This window comes from Anabrus simplex, chromosome 9 (assembly GCF_040414725.1).
Source record: "Anabrus simplex isolate iqAnaSimp1 chromosome 9, ASM4041472v1, whole genome shotgun sequence".
NCBI classification, from domain to species: Eukaryota; Metazoa; Arthropoda; class Insecta; order Orthoptera; family Tettigoniidae; genus Anabrus; species Anabrus simplex.
In genome coordinates this window covers 46,460,796-46,481,661 of record NC_090273.1, presented here as the reverse complement: position 1 = coordinate 46,481,661, position 20,866 = coordinate 46,460,796, and the positions used below count along the sequence as shown (strand labels likewise).

Below are 20,866 nucleotides of genomic sequence, written 5' to 3'. Positions count from 1 at the left end.
TAATACTGGAGTCGCGATGTGAGAATGACGTGATACTGTTGGGTAAATGTGATTTGCGCGAATCTTTCAAGACCGCAAGTTATTGTAGATGTACTTCCGAGTGGAGTGTTACTGTCTCCTTTTGAAAGGAAATGTTACGCCTGTAGATGGGTGTTGACCCTTGGGGTGGTGAACCGCCGTCTGGCCTTGGCCCAGTTGTGTTCTTTCTTTTTGTGTGGGCGTTCCGTAAGCTGAGGAAGGAGCGACATTGCTGTTAAAGAGAAGTGGGCTTCTCTGAACGGCGAAATGATATGATTTACCTAACACGGCAGAGCAGTGTAATAATTAACAAGCGACCCGGCCGATAATGGTAATGTTTGCCAATGAATCGTTGTTAATTGTGCGAATATAATTAGATAGGGATTACAGGACCCTGCCTTCATTACAAGAGGTTGTCAGTTCGATGCTCAACGTAGGCATTGGAGGCCTACAGCGTCAGAAGAAAGATCAAGTGCCTTTTACGTATTTTTCTTGCATATCATGTACCATTTATGTGTTTTGTATGTCATGTGTGGTTGTACATAAGGTCAGTGGTGGTTCTGTCCATCAGCTTGGCGATGTCCAGAATAGCGAGGGTCGGTTCGAACCCAGGTGTTGTATCATATGTGTGTATTTTATTTTTACGTCATTTCATTGGGAAATCTAGGTCTTTATTAGAATAGGGATTGCTCAGATGTGTTGTCGGACGCATGTTAGTTTTATGTGTTAGCGATAATATAGCCTCAGTGTTATGATAAAATTACCATTCGCTATATGTCACGATACATCGCTTCGCGATAAACGTACTCGTTTCTATCACGTATAACGGACAGATGTTCACCAAACAAACTACAACAAACATTTGTAAATTTTAATGTAATTCAGTAGTGTTATTTAGTGCGTCATTTCCCATCATCATTAAGGTTCAATAAACCGGTTTGTGAGTTAAATATTTTAATTCGAATGTGTACTCATTTTTAGTTATATATGCCCCGCTTCTCCTCCCTCGTACGCCTTTAAGTTGACTTTAGTTCAGCGCCTATTTATTTCATACTTCTTGACCCGTGTGCGACCCTGTAGATTCCATGCCGGTGCCATATAGGGAGGGGGCGGGTGCAATATATACTGAAAATACATGTGTTACCAAACACATTTTTTCTTTGTTTTAAATTAGATCAAAATCTGGTTTCATTTCTAAGTAAACTTCACGCCAGGTATTTCTTGTTGCATTCCAATCTTTATAAATGCAGTAGCAGTGATTAGGAGGGGGAGGGGGTGCGGTCGCCCCCGTCCCACTTTGTGGAGAAAACATTACTCTATTATTCCATTTTAGGTGGCTGAAACTAGGACTTATTTTCATTTTTAAAAAAAGCAATTTGTACAAGCCCTGTTGTCTTATCAGATAAATCTTTCTTTTATTTTCTTTAATCATCAATAAAATTATTAATGGGAATACGCTCAAAATGTAGTTTGTCGCGGCTAACCGATTTGTATAGCTCCATACCAAGCAGTGGAGACTTTGCATGTCCTGTGAGGAAAGGTGGCAGGGGTATATTTTATTACCAAGGTCATGGACACTGAGGTATGATTCACTCACTTGCCATGCTCATTCGTCTATCTGGCAATCTCTTTAGTGTGTTAGTTTCGTAGTGTGTAGTCAAATATTAAACGAATTTTAATTGTATTATCACACCGTACTTCTCTTTAATTTTAGTACATATGTAAAATTGTTCCTTTGACGAAAGTTTTATTGTATGGTATTGAATCAATATATTAAAAAAACTATTACCGCACTTAAGTTGGTAGTCTGACAACCTTTACCTCTCTGTCGAAATTAGCCTACCACTTTGAGCTTTTAAAAAAGTTTTGGTATATATACCTTTCCCCCCCCCCACGCTATACACCACAAACCCGGGTACGTTTTGTTCTTTGTACATTTCGCCCCCTCCCCGAACACACACGTCCAATACCCAATCGCCACTACTGTATAAATGTCTAGAGTTATGTCCCAGTATGGACCAGAGTAATAAGAATTTCAGAATGTTCATCAGCCATTTCACAAAACCAACGATTCCTACAAAGCAATGCACTGTACATTTTAACAACAAAGTAAAACAATAAAACACTATGATACTAATGTGTATAAGTTGTGTCTAGATAACCTCACGTTATCTCCTCTACAGCTGCTCGAGAGCTGCCGTATGATTAAAAAACCGTACAGTGTGAAAGCACGCATTTAGCTGTGTGTGCCACTGAGTCAACGGCAGCTGTCCATTCCAGTGGCAAGACACGGCTGCTACACGGCACTGCAGCCGTACTGTTGCCGTGCCGTATAATGTGAAAGGTCTAAAGCTCTTCTTCACGCCACTAAAGGAATGTCGCCTTACGTTATTTTTTGCCGTACGGTCGAAACTGTGTAGTGTGAAAGGAGCCCAAGAGTTAATATACGTGTGGCTCAGATTATCCAGAGGTCATGCCTAAGATGGTATGGTCACATTGAAAGGATGGAGGAGGGAAGGAAAGCAAAATAATATTTCTTGGGAGCTCTTGGATGAGGTTGGATAGATCAAATGAGGAGGGATCTGGAGGAGAGAGGGCTGAACTGGAAGGAGATTCATAATCAATATATATTCTTGCACAGAAGGAGGTGGCAAAGGCTTGTAATCAGCTCCTGGACAACTGGAAACCGCTCACATAAATGTCTTCTCTTTTCCAGTTGTTGAATAAAGCTGAGTGGCTGCCAGCCTGTGATTATGCTACAGAAGTTAATACACGATATGAAAATTTCATCCAGTATGCCAATAATCGTATCGATGAAATATTCAAAAAGTGGGCTGATTGGGCTACAAACCTGGATGTTGCCAAACGTCTGTCACGACCCCTTCTGTGTGTCAGTGCCTCACGCCCAGGATGGTTGGAGTGCAACATGGATAGGTCTGTATCAGCAGGAATCAATCAACTCTAAGCTATATATTTACATTTGGTGTGCCTTGAAAACTGCAGTGATTTACATGTTTCATGACATCTTTCTAACCAGCCAATTTCATTTAAATTATTTCTGTTTATTTTGTGCATTTTTAAACTGTGGAGTATAAACTTCTCTAAAAGAAACCTTTAATGTCTACGGAATGCTCAGGATAAAGTTTGTTAGTTTCTGGGAGTTGATCCAATGATGATAGTAGTGGTGGTGATGATGACAATCATGGCTCACAGAGCTCTGTAAAATCCAGATACTATTTGACAGTCAATCAAAGATCTATTATTTAGATGGCAGTGTAGCCATAGGCTGTGTCCAGTCCACTCACGCACGCGAAGACTTTAGCAATAGTAAACAAACATGGTTGCCAAATGCTCTCTTCGTCATATACAGTGTACTGTTCAGTGTTGTGTATGTCAGGTAATTCTAAAAATAAAAAATAAACCAGTATTTTCGCACCTCTACTCCTTCCCTGTACCTTAAAGAATATTTCTACCGGGCGAGTTGGTCGTGCGGTTAGGAGCGCGCAGCTGTGAGCTCGCATCCGAGAGATAGTGGGTTCGAATCCCACTGTCGGGAGCCCTGAAAATGGTTTTCCGTGGTTTCCCATTTTTACACCAGGCAAATAATGGGGCTGTTCCTTAATTAAGGCCACGGCCGCTTCCTTACCATTCCTAGGCCTTTCCCGTCCCATCGTCACCATAAGACCTATCTGTGTTGGTGCGACGTAAAGCAAAATAAAAAACAAACATATCTAATAGCATTTGATGGTGCCTGCATGTGAACTGGCGATGGTTTGTATACCGTAACCCAACTTGTAGGCAATGCTTGATCATCATCATCATCATCACCATCATCATCATCATCATCAATGTCCCACTCCAGTCATCCAGGTGTGGTTTACAAGCCTTCTCCACTCCTTTCTGTCCTTCCACTCTTCCTGCTCCATTAGTTCTCCCACATCCAACCCAACTTCTCTAATGTCTTTCCAAATCTGATCCATCCACCTTCTTCTCAGTCTTCCAACTAGTCTCTTTCCCTTAACTTCTCTTTCCAATTCCCTTCTTGCTACCCATTCATTTCCCATTCTTTTTACATATCTGATCCATCTCAGTTTTGCTTTCTGTATGTTCTGTACTAACGGTTCTATATTTAGCTCCTCTCTGATTTTAATATTTTGGCATTTATCTCTTCTTGTCTTTTTAACCAATGTTCTTAAAAATTTCATTTCTACTGCTTGGATCTTACTATCTTGTCTCTTATTAGTTACCAGTGTTTCTAGTCCGTATGTTACAATTGGTATGAAATACTGTATATAATGTTAATTTCATTCTCTTGGGTACTTTGTTATCCCGTAAAAGCTCTCTGACTTGATGATAAAATGTTGTACCTGTACTTAGTCTGTTCATGGTTGATTTCATTACTTCCATTAATAATGCTACCCAGATATGTAAACTGTTCTACATTCTCTAACCGTTCTCTTTTTCTCTTCTCCACAGTGCATGACTACAGTTTCTTTGTTACTAATTACCATAACAAACTCCTTCAGATTTTCATTCCAAATGTCCAGTTTCCTTTGTACTTCCTTTTCTCCCTTTCCCCAAATTACCACATGATCTGCAAATACAAAAGCATTCACTTCATCACTACTGATACTCTGTTTTACACGTTTTATGATTTCATCCATCAATATAATAAACAATAATGGTGACAGTGCACTTCCTTGCTTGAAACCTTTTATTGTATAAAATGTTTCAGAGTCACCACTCCTCACTTGTATACTGCTTTTACTCTCATGATACAACTTTTTTATCTTATTAATTAATGATTTTGGTACATTCCTTTTCTGTAGGCATTACCATACATGTATTTTGCCCTCGACAGCAGGCAACCAAGAATGAGTTAGCTGGAAAATTTATAATGTCCAATAACGACCATTATATTGGTATTATAAATTTACTCATTCAGGACAAATATTTTAGGTTCCCTATGGGAATCAACATCCACATCATTTGATGGCCAGGCAGGCATCTATTTTTGGAAATGAGACATAGCTCTCATAGTGCATTGGCACTGCTGGTGGCTTCAAATAGCCTATGCGGTGGCTTCCACAGTATGCACTAGCCTTGCGTCTTGGGTGGTGTGTTAAGTCCCAACTGACGAGCCTAACTTAGCACACGAGGGCAAAACACAGGCAACCAAGAATGAGTTAGCTGGAAAATTTATAATGTCCAATAACGGACCATTATATTGGTATTATAAGAAGTGAAGTGTTAAAAATTTGTACTTAACAAGGAAAAAGTAAATGAAATTGCAGAAAGATTAGAATATACGCCTACAAAATCCTTAAGATGACTTGGACAAGAAGCCAGGATTTTGAAGAGCTCAGCATGGAGGACTATGAAAATGTTAAAATTGAAATAGTCTCAATTATGGAAGACGAACTTATGCGTGTGAATCGGAGTTTCCTAAGAAGACGTCAGAAATGTGTGGATGCTGGAGGAGAACATTTCCAACATCTCCTGTCATAAAGTACGAGCTTATTTTCTTAATTCTTAATTACTAAGTTTCTTCATTCTTATCGTGTCATGCACGGATAAGGTGAGCAATGTGCCGTCTTTGTTGCTATGCTGCGGAGTGAGGAGTGTTGAGTCAATGGGAGGCAGATAAGCTGGGTGTGCCTGCCGGCCAACCGATGAGAGAAACTCACTGTATTCTTCCTATTATGTGTTCCTTTTCGTGTTGCTATCTCTCTATAAATGTCTTCTGTATGTGGGGGCAGTGGAATAACACCCACAGTATCCCCTGCCTGTTATAGGAGGCAACCAAGAGTGGCCCCAAGGGCTCTCAAGTTGGGAGCATGGGTTGGTGACCACAGGGCTGTTAGCTGAGGCCAGGCATTACTTACACTTACTTGTGCCAGGCTCCTCACTTTTCATCTATCCTGTCTGACCTCCTTTGGTCATCCCTTGTTTTTTATCAACCTCGGCGGTATTAGGTTGCAAGGCCTAGGGAGTCTTTCATCTTCATGCCCTTCATTCCCCTTGTATTCCTTTGACTGATACCTTCATTTTTTGAAGTGTTGGGCCCCTTCCATTTTTCTCTGTGATAGTGGTGTATAGAGGATGATTGGCTAGTTGTACTTCCTCTTAAAGTGATAATCAACATCACCACCTCTCTATAAATGACTAGATCTGGCACTTAGTTGTTCCTTTCCAATACTTGCATGAGTTGGGTATATACTGCTTGATCTTTATTCATCAAGACACAGTGTGTTAATCACCCAGTTGCTGAGTAGGAAGCACCAATTCTCTTCTCCACTTCTTGTTTACAGATACAACTCTTGTGCAAGGTACTTCCATAGTATGAAATGTGATCTACCCGTTCCAGTGTTGTATTTGTAATGGAAATGTTGAAATCAAATCTGGGAGGGTTGTACCCAGTTCATGTTTTGCAAGCACCTTGGTTTTTTGAACATTTGTGATAAGGTCAAAATTATCATAAGGACTCTTGAAACAGTTGACTGGCTGTTGTACTAATTTTTATTTGTTTAATATGTGGTAGTAAATCAGAAAAAATTGAGTTTAAAAAAATAACACAGAATATTTCTGTAACTTTCTATCTGCAGTGGAATCTCGTGATCACATACTTGATTACCAAGTTTTCTCATTTAACACAATGATTTTCTCAAGTCCTGGTCCCAATCCTAATAAATACATGTTAATATATCCCCTTAATACATTTTCTATTCCCGCTACGATGATCAAATTTTTGTTGTACCATTTGTTAGCTAATTAGGTTTTCTTCATACTTCATTATATGAAACATGCACTGTCCAAAGTGCCAAGAGAATGCTGGCACTAGCTTATCATAAGTTACCTCCAATTATTTTCCGCCATTGGGAAAGTACACCAATAAAGGGATCTTCAAATATGATTTGAACATCACCAAGGGACCTTTGACCATGATGATGATGATGATACATGATGGATCAACACGGTAAATTGTCCTTTATTCTCTGTGAGTGGATCGAGAAGAATGGCGGAATATGGTCCATCAGTTCGCTGATTGAATTATGATAACCACGAGGCAAAATAGGTGCACATGAAGAACAAACGCATCACCATGTGTCTTAAGGTTTCCGTGGTCTTGCTAGTATCAAAATCTCATTTTTTGTTTCTGGGCCATTTCATAACCAATAATTTTGGAAGGTCTCTTAAGCAAGAGTTATGATATCTAATTAATGATATCTTTTGTAACCTTTATTTTTCTCTCATTAACATATTCTGTTTTGCAGAGGATTACTCCGAGTGAACAGGGAGGCCAAGTACTGGAGACTGTTGAAGAAATCCCTTCCCAAAAGTGTTATAAAACTGTACAAGAAACAGCACACATTGCGTGCTACATACAATAATGTTGTTGCAGTCATTCAGGACTACAATAATATTGTCAGTTGTAAGTATTCCTTGTAACTTTAGTTTTATAATCATATGAGGCCAGTTAAAAAACAATATATGTAACTTTGAAAATACTACCCTAATGTGAAGTCTTAGTGGTTTCTGGTAAGTGGTGCTGAATAATGGTAATCTTCCTAAGTAATCTGTTAGTTTGCAAATGTGTTTAGTATGGTTTGGAGAAGGAAACACCTTGGTGGACTGAAAGAATGAGAGCAGCAGTCAGGGAAAGGAATCTCTTGCTGAAAGAAAAGGATTGGGAGAAAAATAAATCAGATCTTACTAGAGATGAGACAAAGATCGGAAACCATGAACAATTATGCCGAAACAAGAAACTGGACATTAAAAGAACAGTTACAGAAGAAAAGACCACGACATGGAATATATTCACTCAGAAACTGAAGGAAGACAGTAGCAGTAAGAAACTACTGTATAGTGTTATCAGAGATAAAAGGAAGCCAGTGAATACCATAAAGGCACTTGAAGATGAAAATGGAAATCTGGTTAGTACAGAAAGTGACATGACAGAAGTCCTGAAGAACCATTTTGACCACCTACTAAATAGACCAGTTCAAGAACAAAATACAGAACTGAAAATCCAAGCCTACAATGAGGAACCTCCCATCACCTTGTCAGAAACTGAGACAGCCTTAAAATCTATGCCTAAAGGAAAATCTTCAGAAGAAGTGAATGCAGAAATGTTAAAGGCAGCAGGCATCCAGGGTATACAATGGCTGCACAGAGTACTAAATGCCGTATGGACAGACAACAAAATTCCTGCAGATTGGTGCAAGGGCCTTATAATTCCCCTGTTTAAGAAAGGCAGCAGGCGGAAACCCACTAACTATAGAGGAATAACACTGCTGTCTCATGGTCTAATAATTCTAGAGAAGATCATAGAAAAGAGATTGAGAACCATCATTGAACCACAGTTAGAGGAGGAGCAATATGGGTTCAGAAGTAACAGATCAACAATGGATCTAATTTTTAGCACCCGCTTGCTGATGGAAAAGTATTGGGAGAAAGGGAAGGACTTGGTCATTGTATTCCTGGATATAGAAAAGGCCTATGATAGTGTTATAAGAGAGTGCCTGAGGAAAAGAAATATGCCTGAAGGACTGGTAAGGAAAATTCAGATGTTGTATAAAGACTATATGTACTAGCTGTGTACAAATTGGGGAATGTCGATCATCATGGTTTGAGACCAAGAGTGGAGTTCAGCAAGTTGTCCCCACTAGTGTTCATCACTGTTATGTACATTATAATGAAGAATGTCAAGGAAAACTTAGATGAATTGAATACATTGGCCTTTGCTGATGATATCATGATTTGGGGTGAAACAGAAGAGGAAGTACAGACCAGACTCAACGTATGGAAATCTCAGTTCCAGGAATATAACCTGCAAGACCAAGACAGTGGTGATGGCAGCCAACAGAGAAGGGTATCCAGCAAGTGTAAAACTAGGAGACCACCAGCTAGAGTGTGTGGATAGTTTTCCTTGCCTTGGAAGTGTAATCTCCAGTGATAATTAGGTCAGAAAAGAAATTACAAACAGAGTGCAAAAGGGATCCGAATTCTACCAACAAGTAAGAACACTTTTATGGGATGACATGATTCCAAAACTGGCCAAATTGATGATGTTTAACAGCTATTTCTTACCAATATTTCATACCAAGCTTGATCAGGGCTGCAAGCATCAGAGATGAAATTTCTTAGATCCACCATCCAGAAGACCAAGATGGACAAGTTAAGAAATAAGGAGGTGAGGAAAAAAGCCAGAATAAAGACATCCCTATCAGACAGAATCGGCACATCCAGACTACGGTGGTATGGGGATGTGATGAGGATGGAGCCGACAAGAACAGCTAGAATAAATTTGGAAAGACAGAGGGGAAAAGACCTGCAGGAAGACCTAAAACCCAACGTATGGACATGATCAAGGTTGATGTGGAAGAGGCTCATTAATAGTACCTGGGAAACTGGAACTGTACAATGGTGATGATAATGATGATGATGATGATGATGGTTTGAAACTATTTAGGTGTCTGAATATTACAAGCAGTCTATTGACAGTTGCTTCTATTTCAAACTAATGCAACTGTTTATGGGGACTTATCAAATTACAAACATAGTTTATGATGATTCACCAAGACCAAAGAAAACATTTTCTTTGTATGGTATACATATGTTTTAGTTATCACATAATCTGTTTAATTTTTATTTGGCTGAAGATGGCCACTAAGTGTCTGAAACTAGTCGCTAGACTTATGTAATATCATTTACTTGATATATTGTATTGAAAAGGTGGACACTCTTGTCAATTTATAGCATGCAGTTTGCATGTTCTTCCGCATTACCCTACTCACTTAAACTAGCCCCAGCTGACTTTCTTCTATTCCTCAAACTGAATTTTGCCATTAAAGGAGGACAGTTTTGGTCAATTAAAGAAATCACACTGAAATTGTAGGCAGAGCTGCATGGGATCTGCCAAATTGCCTACCAAGACTGCTTTTATAAGTGGAAACAACTTTGGGAGCATTGTATTAATAGAGATGGGGGGTACTTTGAAGGAGTCAAAGCTAACTAGGCTACAGTTAAGCTCCCTAAAGAAGTATTTTCAAAGTTCTGTTATTTTTTGAACAGGTCTCATATTGTTCTTTACAACCCTCTGATTGTGACAGATATATCTTTATAAATTCATGTACAGACAATGCTTCTATTAACTTACATTCACAGCACAAAAAACATAGCACTTCAGTTCCTTAAAAACACAGACTTATTTTAAATTCCAGTCACTTTTATGACTAATCTACTAGTTTATGATAAAATGTTGTGGTGGAACAAACTCCTTTAGGTGTCCAACAATGAAAAAGAACAATTTTGTATAAACAATTTGATTGAATTAAGCCTGAGATACCGAAGTAACACATGTAGATGTACACTTCAAGTTACTGTAATTTCTGAGGAAGCTCATGAAGTTAATTCTCCTATGTTTTGGTTTTCTGTACTTCACGCTTAATTTCATGGACTTCTTTTCACATTCTCGGAAGTGTGTGCTACCTTCTCTTGCACCCGTCACTGCATGCTACCTTTCAGGCATATGCGCAGGTCGCCTACGGGTGTCAAATCAAAAGACCTGCATATGGCGAGCTGAACTTGTCCTCGGATACTCCCGGCACTAAAAGCCATACGCCATTATACATCATGTCTTCAGTATTTATTACGTGTTGCATGGGTATTGAAAAAAAGTTGAAGGGCCTTGGCCTACCAAGCAACCGCTGTTCAACACAAAGGCCTGCAGATTACGAGGTGTCGTGTGGTCAGCACGATGAATCTTCTCGGCCATTATTCTTGGCTTTCTAGACCGGGGCCACTATATCACCATCAGATAGCTCCTCAATTCTAATCACGTAGGCTGAGTGGACCTCGAACCAGCCCTCAGGTCCAGGTAAAAATCCCTGACCTAGCCAGGAATCGAACCCGGGGCCTCCGGGTGAGAGGCAGGCACGCTACCCCTACACCGTGGGGCCGACAGGTTATTAGGCAGTTCTTGGTAATGATATGTTTTGGTTGATCTTGTGCGGCCAGTATGAATCCTTCAGTTTTACTGAAAATGTTTCCTAATTGCAGTACTTGCTACCATTTACATGATGCATCAAAGTCAATATCTGGCTGTTTCATGAAGGCTGGATGTCCTCAAAAATGGCACGATCGAACCATCCACTGTAATTTTGTTTGTATCCAGCTCCTGTTATACCTTCTTAAGTCCTTGTAGGATACAAATACTTGGACACAGTGTACTATGAGAACACTGTTCCATCTGCAGCACATGCAGCCATTTCAGTAACACTGTATTTGGACATGTCTATTATCCTTTCTGCATGTTTGACACCACACTCGACTATGACCTCGACTTGATCCGGATTGAAAATGAAAATGAAATTTGTTTCATCATAGTTTACTTTTCCACCTTTGCTGTTTTGCAGTTTCATAGCCAATTCTGCTGTCTGACTACAACTCTTGGGCTGCTAGTTTGAGGAATGTGATGTGTGATGATAGTGAATCATGCAGCATATTCTTTCCACTTCATTCATGGAAATAATTCCTCAGTGCACTAATTTGTTTATGGTGTAGGTTGGTATTGGCAATCACCCCTCTTCCACCTGTCCTTCTTGGCTGGTAAAATCTTTCAGTAAAGCTCTTTGGATGATGGATGCAGTGCCGGTGCCTTGTGCCTAGAACACAGACTTTGCTGTTCATTTGTCAAGTTCAGTATCAGTCCACTTCAGAATTCCAAAGGAGTAGGTAAGCACTGGTATGGCATAGGTGCTGATTGCTTTCACCTTGTTTCTTGCTGAGAGTTGTGTCAACAGGACTTTCTTGATGCGACTAACAAAGATAGACTGGAGGTCTTCTTTGCACCTCTTATGCTACCCATTCTGTGTTTGTAGGTATCCTCCAGATACTTTTGACATTCTCCTTTCTCCATGGTTTCAGTTTGTCTCAACTCTGATGAATTCATGGCTAGCATATGTGGCCTGAATGTTTATGCGGCATTTGTCCAACCCAAAATTCATCCAAATGGATGTTGAAAACTTCTCTGTGTACCGCAGTTGTGCTCTTTGAGGTCTTTGTCTGTGTTGGCGTACAGCTTCAGGTCATCCATGTACAGCGCTGTTGAATATATTATACCTACAAAAAAGGTTTTAAAGCTAAACAGAATCACAGGGCACTCAGTGCATCTCTTTGGAATATGCCTCACTTGATGTAGGTTGTTGTCATTGTCATCATCCTTACATTAAAGCTCACTCAAAGAAAAATCCTGTTCTTTGCCAAAACAAATTTCACATGTAGTTTGAAGATTGTTTTTTTTCTTCTGTTAAGGATGTGCTATCCTGACACTTTTTCTTCAATCAGATATGATAGCTGGTTAGACTGCCTAACATATGGAAAGCATTTTTAAGATGGCTTTACAGGACCTGACCGTCAGTGGCAACAATTGAGAATTAGAGGTTTGGGGGTGCAACAATTTGTAAACAACAAAAAGTACCCTGGTCTGGAGAATATGGCAGGGTGAGGGGGTTAAACATCAACATTGAAAAAGTTGGCTATAAAATGGTATTTGATGCTCTCTGAGTGAATTTTGACAGAGAAGTAAAGGTGGACAATTTACCAACTAGTACAGTAATAATTGTTTTTTGAGATTTTGATTCAGTACTGTACAATAAAACTTTTGCCAAAGGAACAATAATTACACATGTGTTAAATATAAGTACACCATATTTGTACAATCAAAATGATTTAGTATTTGACTACACACTAACAAAGTAACTGACACACGGCAAGTGGGTGAATCGTACCACAGTGCCCATAGCCTTCTCAAAAATACCCCTGTTACACTTCCTTACAGCACATTCTACGTACTGCTGCGTGAATCTTCACTACATGCTGTGGCGCTGTATGACTCGGTTAGCCGCAACGAATGATATTTTGTGCGTATTTCCGCTAAGTGTGTTCTTAACAATTGAAGAAATTAAAGGAAGGAAGTAGGTGATAAGACATCAGGGTTTTTATACATTGCTTGTTTTGTACTTCCTAGTTTCAGGTGGGCGACTGCCCACACCCCCTCCCCCTCCCTCTAATTGCCGCTACTGCTGCCATTAAGAGTACAGTTTCATGATAATCACTGTCAGGATGCCCATGACACAACAGATATTTTGTCTTTTGAGGTTTACATCTATTCCGTAAATAATTATTGTATTAAATGGCATATCAGTGTTCAAAATAAATGTTCAAATTTTTCTTTACAGCCTTGTCAGAAGATGAGCGTGCACTTTTCAAGGAGCTGCTTGTGATATGTAGCAAGAAATTAGCACCAGGGCTCTCAAAGTTAAGGTGGAATTCTGAGGCATCTGATATTTTCATTAATGATTGCCTTGCACACACTACAGAGGTAACTGATTAATGCATTCCCTAGAAATTGTAGAGTTGACAAAGCTTTAACCTAATCATCAACTTGGTACACATTATTAGGATAAACATCAAACTTTTATGGTACAGGATGTTCACAACAAATGATTTTGATAAATACCTGTTAATTTCATATTTAACCATTTTCCTTTAATTTAAAAAAATAAGTTAGAAGAGCCATGAATAAGAATTATACAGTGTTATTTAAAATAAAATTGTGTGCAAATAAAAAAGTTTCTGGTGGGGGAACATTACACAATAAGTGTTGTCCCCAACAGTAGGTCCCTTGTCCAAAGAGAATTTGCGAGTTTGTCCTAGGCACAGCTTCTTGTTATAACTGCTGATACACCATCTTCCTTACTTTCTTGAGATAATCTTGTTGTTGCATTCTCGTTCTTCTTATTTCTCTCCTCCCTTCAACCTGGCCTTCAATATCATCATTCAGTAATCCATTCATTTGCATTCCATACCCCATACATTTGCATTTTCTTTGTAAAATCTTCCACAGAATGGTTCTTTGCTCCTAGACTGTCCTAAGGATGTCATCTTTGCTCATTCATTCTGTCCACTTGCTCTTCTCTATTATTCTCCAACATCACATTTCAGAACTCTCCAGGTAAAAAAAAAAACCTCATGGCGCAACAGCCCTGAAGGGCTATGGCCTACCAAGCGACCGCTGCTCAGCCAGAAGGTCTGGAGATTATGAGGTGTCGTCTGGTCAGCACGACAAATCTCCTCGGCCGTTATTCTTGGCTTCCTAGACTGGGACTCTCCAGGTATTTCTAGTCCTTTTTACTGAGAGTCCCCTAGTCAGTTCTTCATCTCCAAGTCCAACTTGCTAGTGGAAAGTATTGTCTTCATGAAAGCTGCCTTGGCCATAGTTATCCTTTGTTCATTGATCATCCATCGTGATTATGCTTCTCAAGTAACTTGAAGTGCTCTGTATTTTCCAGTTGTTAGTTCTAACTGCAATGTTCTCCGGTTGTTTCCCCCTGTGGGTGCGGGTGGTTGAATAATACCCATGGTATCCCTTGCCAACAGGGGGCTGCGGGGGCCCTTAACTTGGGAACACGGTGCACTCAGCTGAGTTCTGGCATTGCTTTCACTTACTTGTATCAGGCTCTTTACTTTCATCTATCCTATCCGGCCTACATTGGTCAACTCTTGTTCTTTTCAGACCCTGACGGTATTAGGTTGTGAGGCCTAGGGAATATTTCATTTTCATGTCCTTCGTGGCCCTTGTCTTCCTTTGGCCCTTTTCCATTCTGTGCTCTCTAGCCTACCGGTTTCCAGTAACTTGTCCATCCTCTTTTGTAGCTCCTCTCTTTCTTCATCAGCATTACTAACTCGTCTTCATATTTTGTACCATTGCTATTACTAGGGCTCAGAAGTTGAAGACCTATAAATTGCCTAAAGAAAGACCTCAAAATATTTTAAGAAAAGGACCTAAAATTGACAAAAAGGGTGTAAAAATTTGATCCAAATTCATTATAATTTTTGTTTTAATTACATATTTAATGAAGGATTATGACATTTTAAAGTGCAAAATTCTGGTGTATGCAAAATACAATGCAAAAATATGAGTGAAATACTTCTTTTAGACATTACATATTTTTAGATTAACAATATAAAAAAAGGAACTCCGTGTTTCTTAAGAAAAGTACTTGCAGAATTTGGAATAAAACATTTTTTTTAAACCTAGAATGAATAGAGGAAACCCACAATGGACATCCTGGAGAAAGAAATAGAAATGAGAATAACTGGAATCATATTTGGCTTAACCACATTAGGGTTACCAGAAATTGAAATTACCTCATTTGGCTTTGCAGTATATCACAATAGTGATCTCCAGGTTCATAGGTGTAAAGGATCATTGGTTTTCAGACAGCACATTGCAAAACATTGAAGATCTTCTCTCCACATCAATAGACGTTAAGGGTTCATACTTGAAAAAAGTCAAATCTTCCTCTTCACAAACACTCGCATCAACATTTTCTTCTTTCAGTATTTCACTTATCTTGCACATAATTTGATTCTCACGATTTTTTCAAGCATTAGTTTCATTTTTTCATTTTGTTTCTTTTCATTTCAATTTCATTTCATTTTCTTTCTTACTACAGAAAATATTAAGAGGTAGTGGGTGAACTAATGATGATTCAAAAAGAGAATGGACAGTGCCAATATAGTCTAAAGAAGATGAAGTTGCAGAAAAAGGCTAAAAAGGACCTATAAGCCAAAACTGCCAAAAAAGTTTAAAAAGGACAAATAAAACCCACCATTTTATGACCTTCAGTGACCAAAATGAACAAATTATAATGCTGGGCCTCATCTTCTGACACTCAAGAAAAAGGACTTTTCCTCAACTTCCGAGCCCTAGCTATTACACTTCCTCCAATTTTGAAATCTCCTGTTCTCTCAAGAGCCTCCCTGGCAAACCATTCCCCTAACAGGACTCTCGGCAGTCCTGAAGATTTTTTTTGGTGGTTTCCCATTTTTACACCAGGCAAATGCTGGGGCTGTACCTTAATTAAGGCCATTGTCACTTCCTTCCCATTCCTGGCCCTTTCCTATCCAATCTTCACTATAAGACCTATCTGTGTCGCTGTTACCCCCTTATTCATTACCATTATTGTAAATAAAAAATAGCAGTTCACTGTAAAGTAAAATGTTTACTAAAGCCTTTTTTTTTTTTTTTCCAAGAGTTAACTTATAACTTTATCTTCCTGGATATTTTCTTCCTTGTGATTAGTTTTTTTTTAAAGAAAGTACAGTAATTAGAAATACAGTTGTAAAACAAAGCCTGGGACTGTTTACCTAGCTTTTCTTTTTTCCCCTGCACTTTTCACCTCAACACCAAAGAAGTCAGGATGGCCCCTCAGTGAGTGCTACTGATGAAACTGAAAGCTTGTTGGGGGCTGAGAATAAATGGTTGTAGAAAGACCATGATTGATAAGAGATCCCATCTGTATGAAGATGTGGAGATTGTCCTTGTTTTTTTGTGTTTTCATATTTGTCCATGTCTCTTTTTCTATTGCTTCTTCCTCCCACACTCTGCTGTCTTTGTGTTGTCCTATTATGAGTTCATATTCATGTTCCTAAGCAATGGGAGACTACCTTATTCCTTATTTCTGTAGTACGCCTCTTCAATGATGCCTAGGCCATCCATGACAGCTGATGGTGGAGCTGTTGAGGATCTTTTAATTAAATAGTAAAATACTGATATTAGAAACACTATTGTAATTATGATTAATGAAAGAATAACATTGATTCTGAGATTCTGTCAAATTTTCTAATTGTATTGTTCAAAATGGAATAATTTGAATGTGAGCTATATTTACAGTTTTAAGAAGAATTCCTTCCAGAATCATTGCCTTGTATGAAAAAGAAATAACTGGTTCCATTATTCTCATTACATTTTTTACTTTGTTGACTATAGCTGCAAGAATTTATAGACGAGTTCAAGGATGCAAACTTGGAGATATCTCGTCTGTGTGAGAAGATTTGTGAGAGCAGATTAGTTCCACCGCTTGACCAGTGTTATACTTTATTAGATTTGAAGATTCTACTGGAAGAGCACAGGTGCATAAATTTATTAATATTGTCTATGTTATTTTGTCATATCGACACCTAAGAACTGAAAACATTATATGTCTGACATAATTAATTTTAGAGGAGAGTCAAAAAAAACTGTTTTTCTTTAGATTACAAAGTCCCCCTTGATGTATTTTCTGATAATTATGTTCCATAACATCTAACATGTATGCATTAATTTCCATATCCGAATCAAATAATATTTTGCCAATGTGCAGCATTCTTTTAGGGGCTGCCTGGCCGAGGTGGTAGAGGCATGCTGGGTTCGCCCGGAAGGACGTGGGTTCGAATCCCCTTCAGGAAGTCGTAAAATTTAAGAAACAAGATTTCCACTTCCGGAGGTGCATATGGCTCTGAGGTTCACTCAGCCTACACCAAAAATGAGTACCAGGTTAATTCTTGGGGGCAAAGGCGGCCGGGCGTAAAGCTAACCACTCTACCCCATCACGTGCCGAGTTTAACAATGGTGGAAGCCTTTACCTTCCACTCCTCCAAAGGCCTTCATGGCCTGTACGGAGGTGACTTTGCTTTGCTTTGCTCTGCTTTGCAGCATTCCTTTAGTATTTGCAGCCATAAGGTCATCTTTTGAACATTTATCCTTCATCAACAGGTAGACCTGCAGGTGATCTGGCTCTTGTAAGGTACTACAGTCACAGTGCTCATTGTTGTTGTAGAGCATGTTCCACTTCTTCAGGTTAGTCTTGTAGCCTGTTCAACGATTTTTGAATTCCATATGGCAAGCTGTGACCTGATGCCATTTTTTCTGAGAGAGGGATGATTGGATCCTTGGATCCATATTTCCACAAGGGCATCTTCGTGTGAACCTATGAGGGCTGCTTCATTAATTTTCTAAAGGCAGTGCCTTGCCAATACAACCATTCGTCTCTATCTTGCACCACTCTTTTCATCGTTGTGTAACTTCTGAATCCTATTTTATCTTTGATCTCTTGCAAATATTATTTCCTAAGCTGGCCTCTTCTTTTCTTCTCTAGTACTTTGCCTCAAAATATATTGGTGATGATGATGATGTGTTTAATTGTATGACCTGTAAATTTGATTTTCCCTCTTTCAATTTCTTTTAACAGTTTCTTCTCCTCTTTGATTTCTCTTAGTACTCCCCTCAAAAAGTCTCTGTCTGACTGGTTGATGGCCAGTAAGTAGTTGTCCTTGAGTATGTTTCTTGATGTTTCTTCTCAGATGCCACAGCTGTGATGTATGTATTTACAACTTTCAAAATGTTTACTTAATACACCTTTTACTGGACATATGAGATTTTCATACTTTTGTGGTTAAACGTTACGGGATTTTTCATTATATTCCAATACATTTTTGGAGTTTAATGGAACTCACATTGTATGAAAAGCCTAAATAATTTGATATTTTATTTATTATTTAATTTGGATGTCTACAGCAGATAATTTGACAACTTGATCATTCATTAATTGTTTTTTTTTTATTAAATAATTAAGTAAGCTTTATCACAGGCAATTAAATCTAAAATGTTTAATCATTATCAGTGGACATCAAGTATTTCACACTAAATTTGACATTCTTAGATATATTATGTGATTTACTAACTGCAGTATAATTCATAATAATATAAGGTTTTAAACCTTTGGCCCAAATATCTCAATTTAAAAATAATAATAGTAAAAGACATGATATAGGCTTATGCCGTGTCAAGAAAATGAGGTGAAATTCTTTAAGTTTCGCAGAGAACTATGCTGTGCATCATCAGAAAAAAAATCTCAACTCTCCACGAGAAAGACTTCTTAACTCTTACAGTGCCAAGCTGCTGATGCATCGGCACTTACATTCTGTACGAAAAATGCCAGGATGCCGATTCGATCGGCACCCTCGTATAAGTCGTGTAGTTATGCTGTAAGGCGCTATATTGCGCCACAAATCAAGTAGAAAGAAGGTAGAATGTTTGTAATTCTTCTTATGTCATAAGATGGCACTGACATAGCTTCATTTTTGCTAGTTTACTCGTCGATTTTGAGTGTATGATCTGTGAGCGCTTGACGTCTATGATCCAATATGGCAGCCTCCTTTTTTGTTTATGTCCGCGTGTTGTGATTTGTTTTCAATAATTTTACGTTCTAATTGATGCATTTGAGTTACTTATCGTAATATATTAACTTTATTATTATTTCTACTGTATTTATAGTTACTTAGCAATTTATTTAGGTCGTACTAAAGTTGTAAATAGTACGTTTATCACAACAAGGCATGTCCTCACGTAGGCCTAATTCAGGAGAAGAAATTGAGGAACTTTTGGGGTGCTTTGAAGATGTAAGCGACTCTAATTTTAGCGAAAGTGATGATTATGATGTTTTTGGGGTCTTCAGATAGCGCACCAGGGATGATGAAGCCATGCCATTGGCTAATGGGCTTATAACATTTCGTGGAACGTCAAGGAGTTATAGTAACAGTGCTAATGAAAATGTCAGTGACAGTGAATTAGGTGAATCTTGGACTGAATGCATATTCCCTGAAAGTAATGTTGTCCATCCCCACCATTTTTATCAAATCCCAGGACCAAAAATGTAGGCCTACCTCATCCTGATGCTCCACTCATAGAATATTTCAATCTGTTCTTTACACTTTCATTCCTGACACTATTAGTTGATTTTGTATGTTATTCTGATCTTCTGAACTGTTCTGTAGTAACAAATACTGCTATTAGACACAGTTCTCTCAAATGATTACTATTAATCTCCCAAAATTCATAAAATATCCAATCGTTGACAGGTTACACTGTTGGTGTCTTTCTCTCCACATGTTCAATGTTTTTGGAAATTAGTTTATAAATTGGAAAATAGACCTACATTAACAATATAAATTGGTATATATCATCCCCGATAAGAGTTAAGATGAAATATCTTCACTTTGTCACTTTGCATTTAGTGTAAAATGTGCTAATTAATTTCAAATTATATTTTCCCTTTCTTTAAATAAAAAATAATATTTTTTTGTGCACAATATTCCACAAAATTTTGTTTTTTGAAATGTAATTCACATGTTTATATTCCTTGGAGTATATCAAGCTCACATATCCAATTTTACCTCCATATCTTTTAAAATGAGACGTAAATAACAAATTTTATACAGTAATGGAAAATCCATTGAAACATGCTTGGCATTCTATGCATATGATGCCCTATTATGGGTCGGCATCCAAAGGGTTAAACAATGAGCTTTGAAATTTAGACATTATAACAGAAGTGGAAATGGTACATTCATTTGTCACCAGATGCCCCCCCCCCCGGACGCGGTACAGTGCTAGCGTTCGAAGCGGAAGCTGATGGAACCATCAGAATCAGTCTAAGAGGGTGACATAACATATAACATTGTCCCCACTTTTACATCCTGGGGTATAGAAAATTCCCTGTACTTGCGGTAAAATATAATCGGCCAAACATGTTGGTCCATTGGTACCCGTATCAAGGAACATGAATGTAATATTCGTCTCAACCAGCCAGACAAATCAGCAATAGGTGAGCACTCTCTATCATCGGGTCATGATGTCATGTTCCAAGATGCTCGAGCTCCTACCCACACTAGACACTACACGTCCAGGATTATATGGGAAGCTGTGGAAATATGTAGAAATCCTAACAATTTCAACAAGGACACTGACTATCAAATGAAGTAATATCTGGTTGCTAGCCATAAAGGATTTACGTAGGTAGTTCCCTTCCCTGTCCCTTCACTATTGTTATTTCATCTTGGTGTTTTCCAAATTCGTACATTCCTCACCGCCAGATGTTTCATTCCAGGCTTGCGTCAGTGTCATACACCTGTCAATGTCATATGTTATGTACACATGTTATGTGACCCTCTTCGACTGATT

At 38.6% G+C, this 20,866-nt stretch overlaps 1 protein-coding gene across 1 annotated transcript in view; it reads left to right on the top strand.

Annotated features, from left to right (window-relative positions):
- kl-2 (dynein heavy chain 2, axonemal kl-2) overlaps positions 1-20,866 on the top strand; it is a 638,176-nt gene that overhangs the window by 70,126 nt on the left and 547,184 nt on the right. The window contains exons 8-11 of the mRNA XM_068229141.1: positions 2,735-2,952; positions 7,293-7,450; positions 13,260-13,402; positions 16,856-16,998. Coding sequence (XP_068085242.1) covers positions 2,735-2,952; positions 7,293-7,450; positions 13,260-13,402; positions 16,856-16,998 — 662 coding nt within the window. The remainder of the gene's footprint in view (positions 1-2,734; positions 2,953-7,292; positions 7,451-13,259; positions 13,403-16,855; positions 16,999-20,866) is intronic.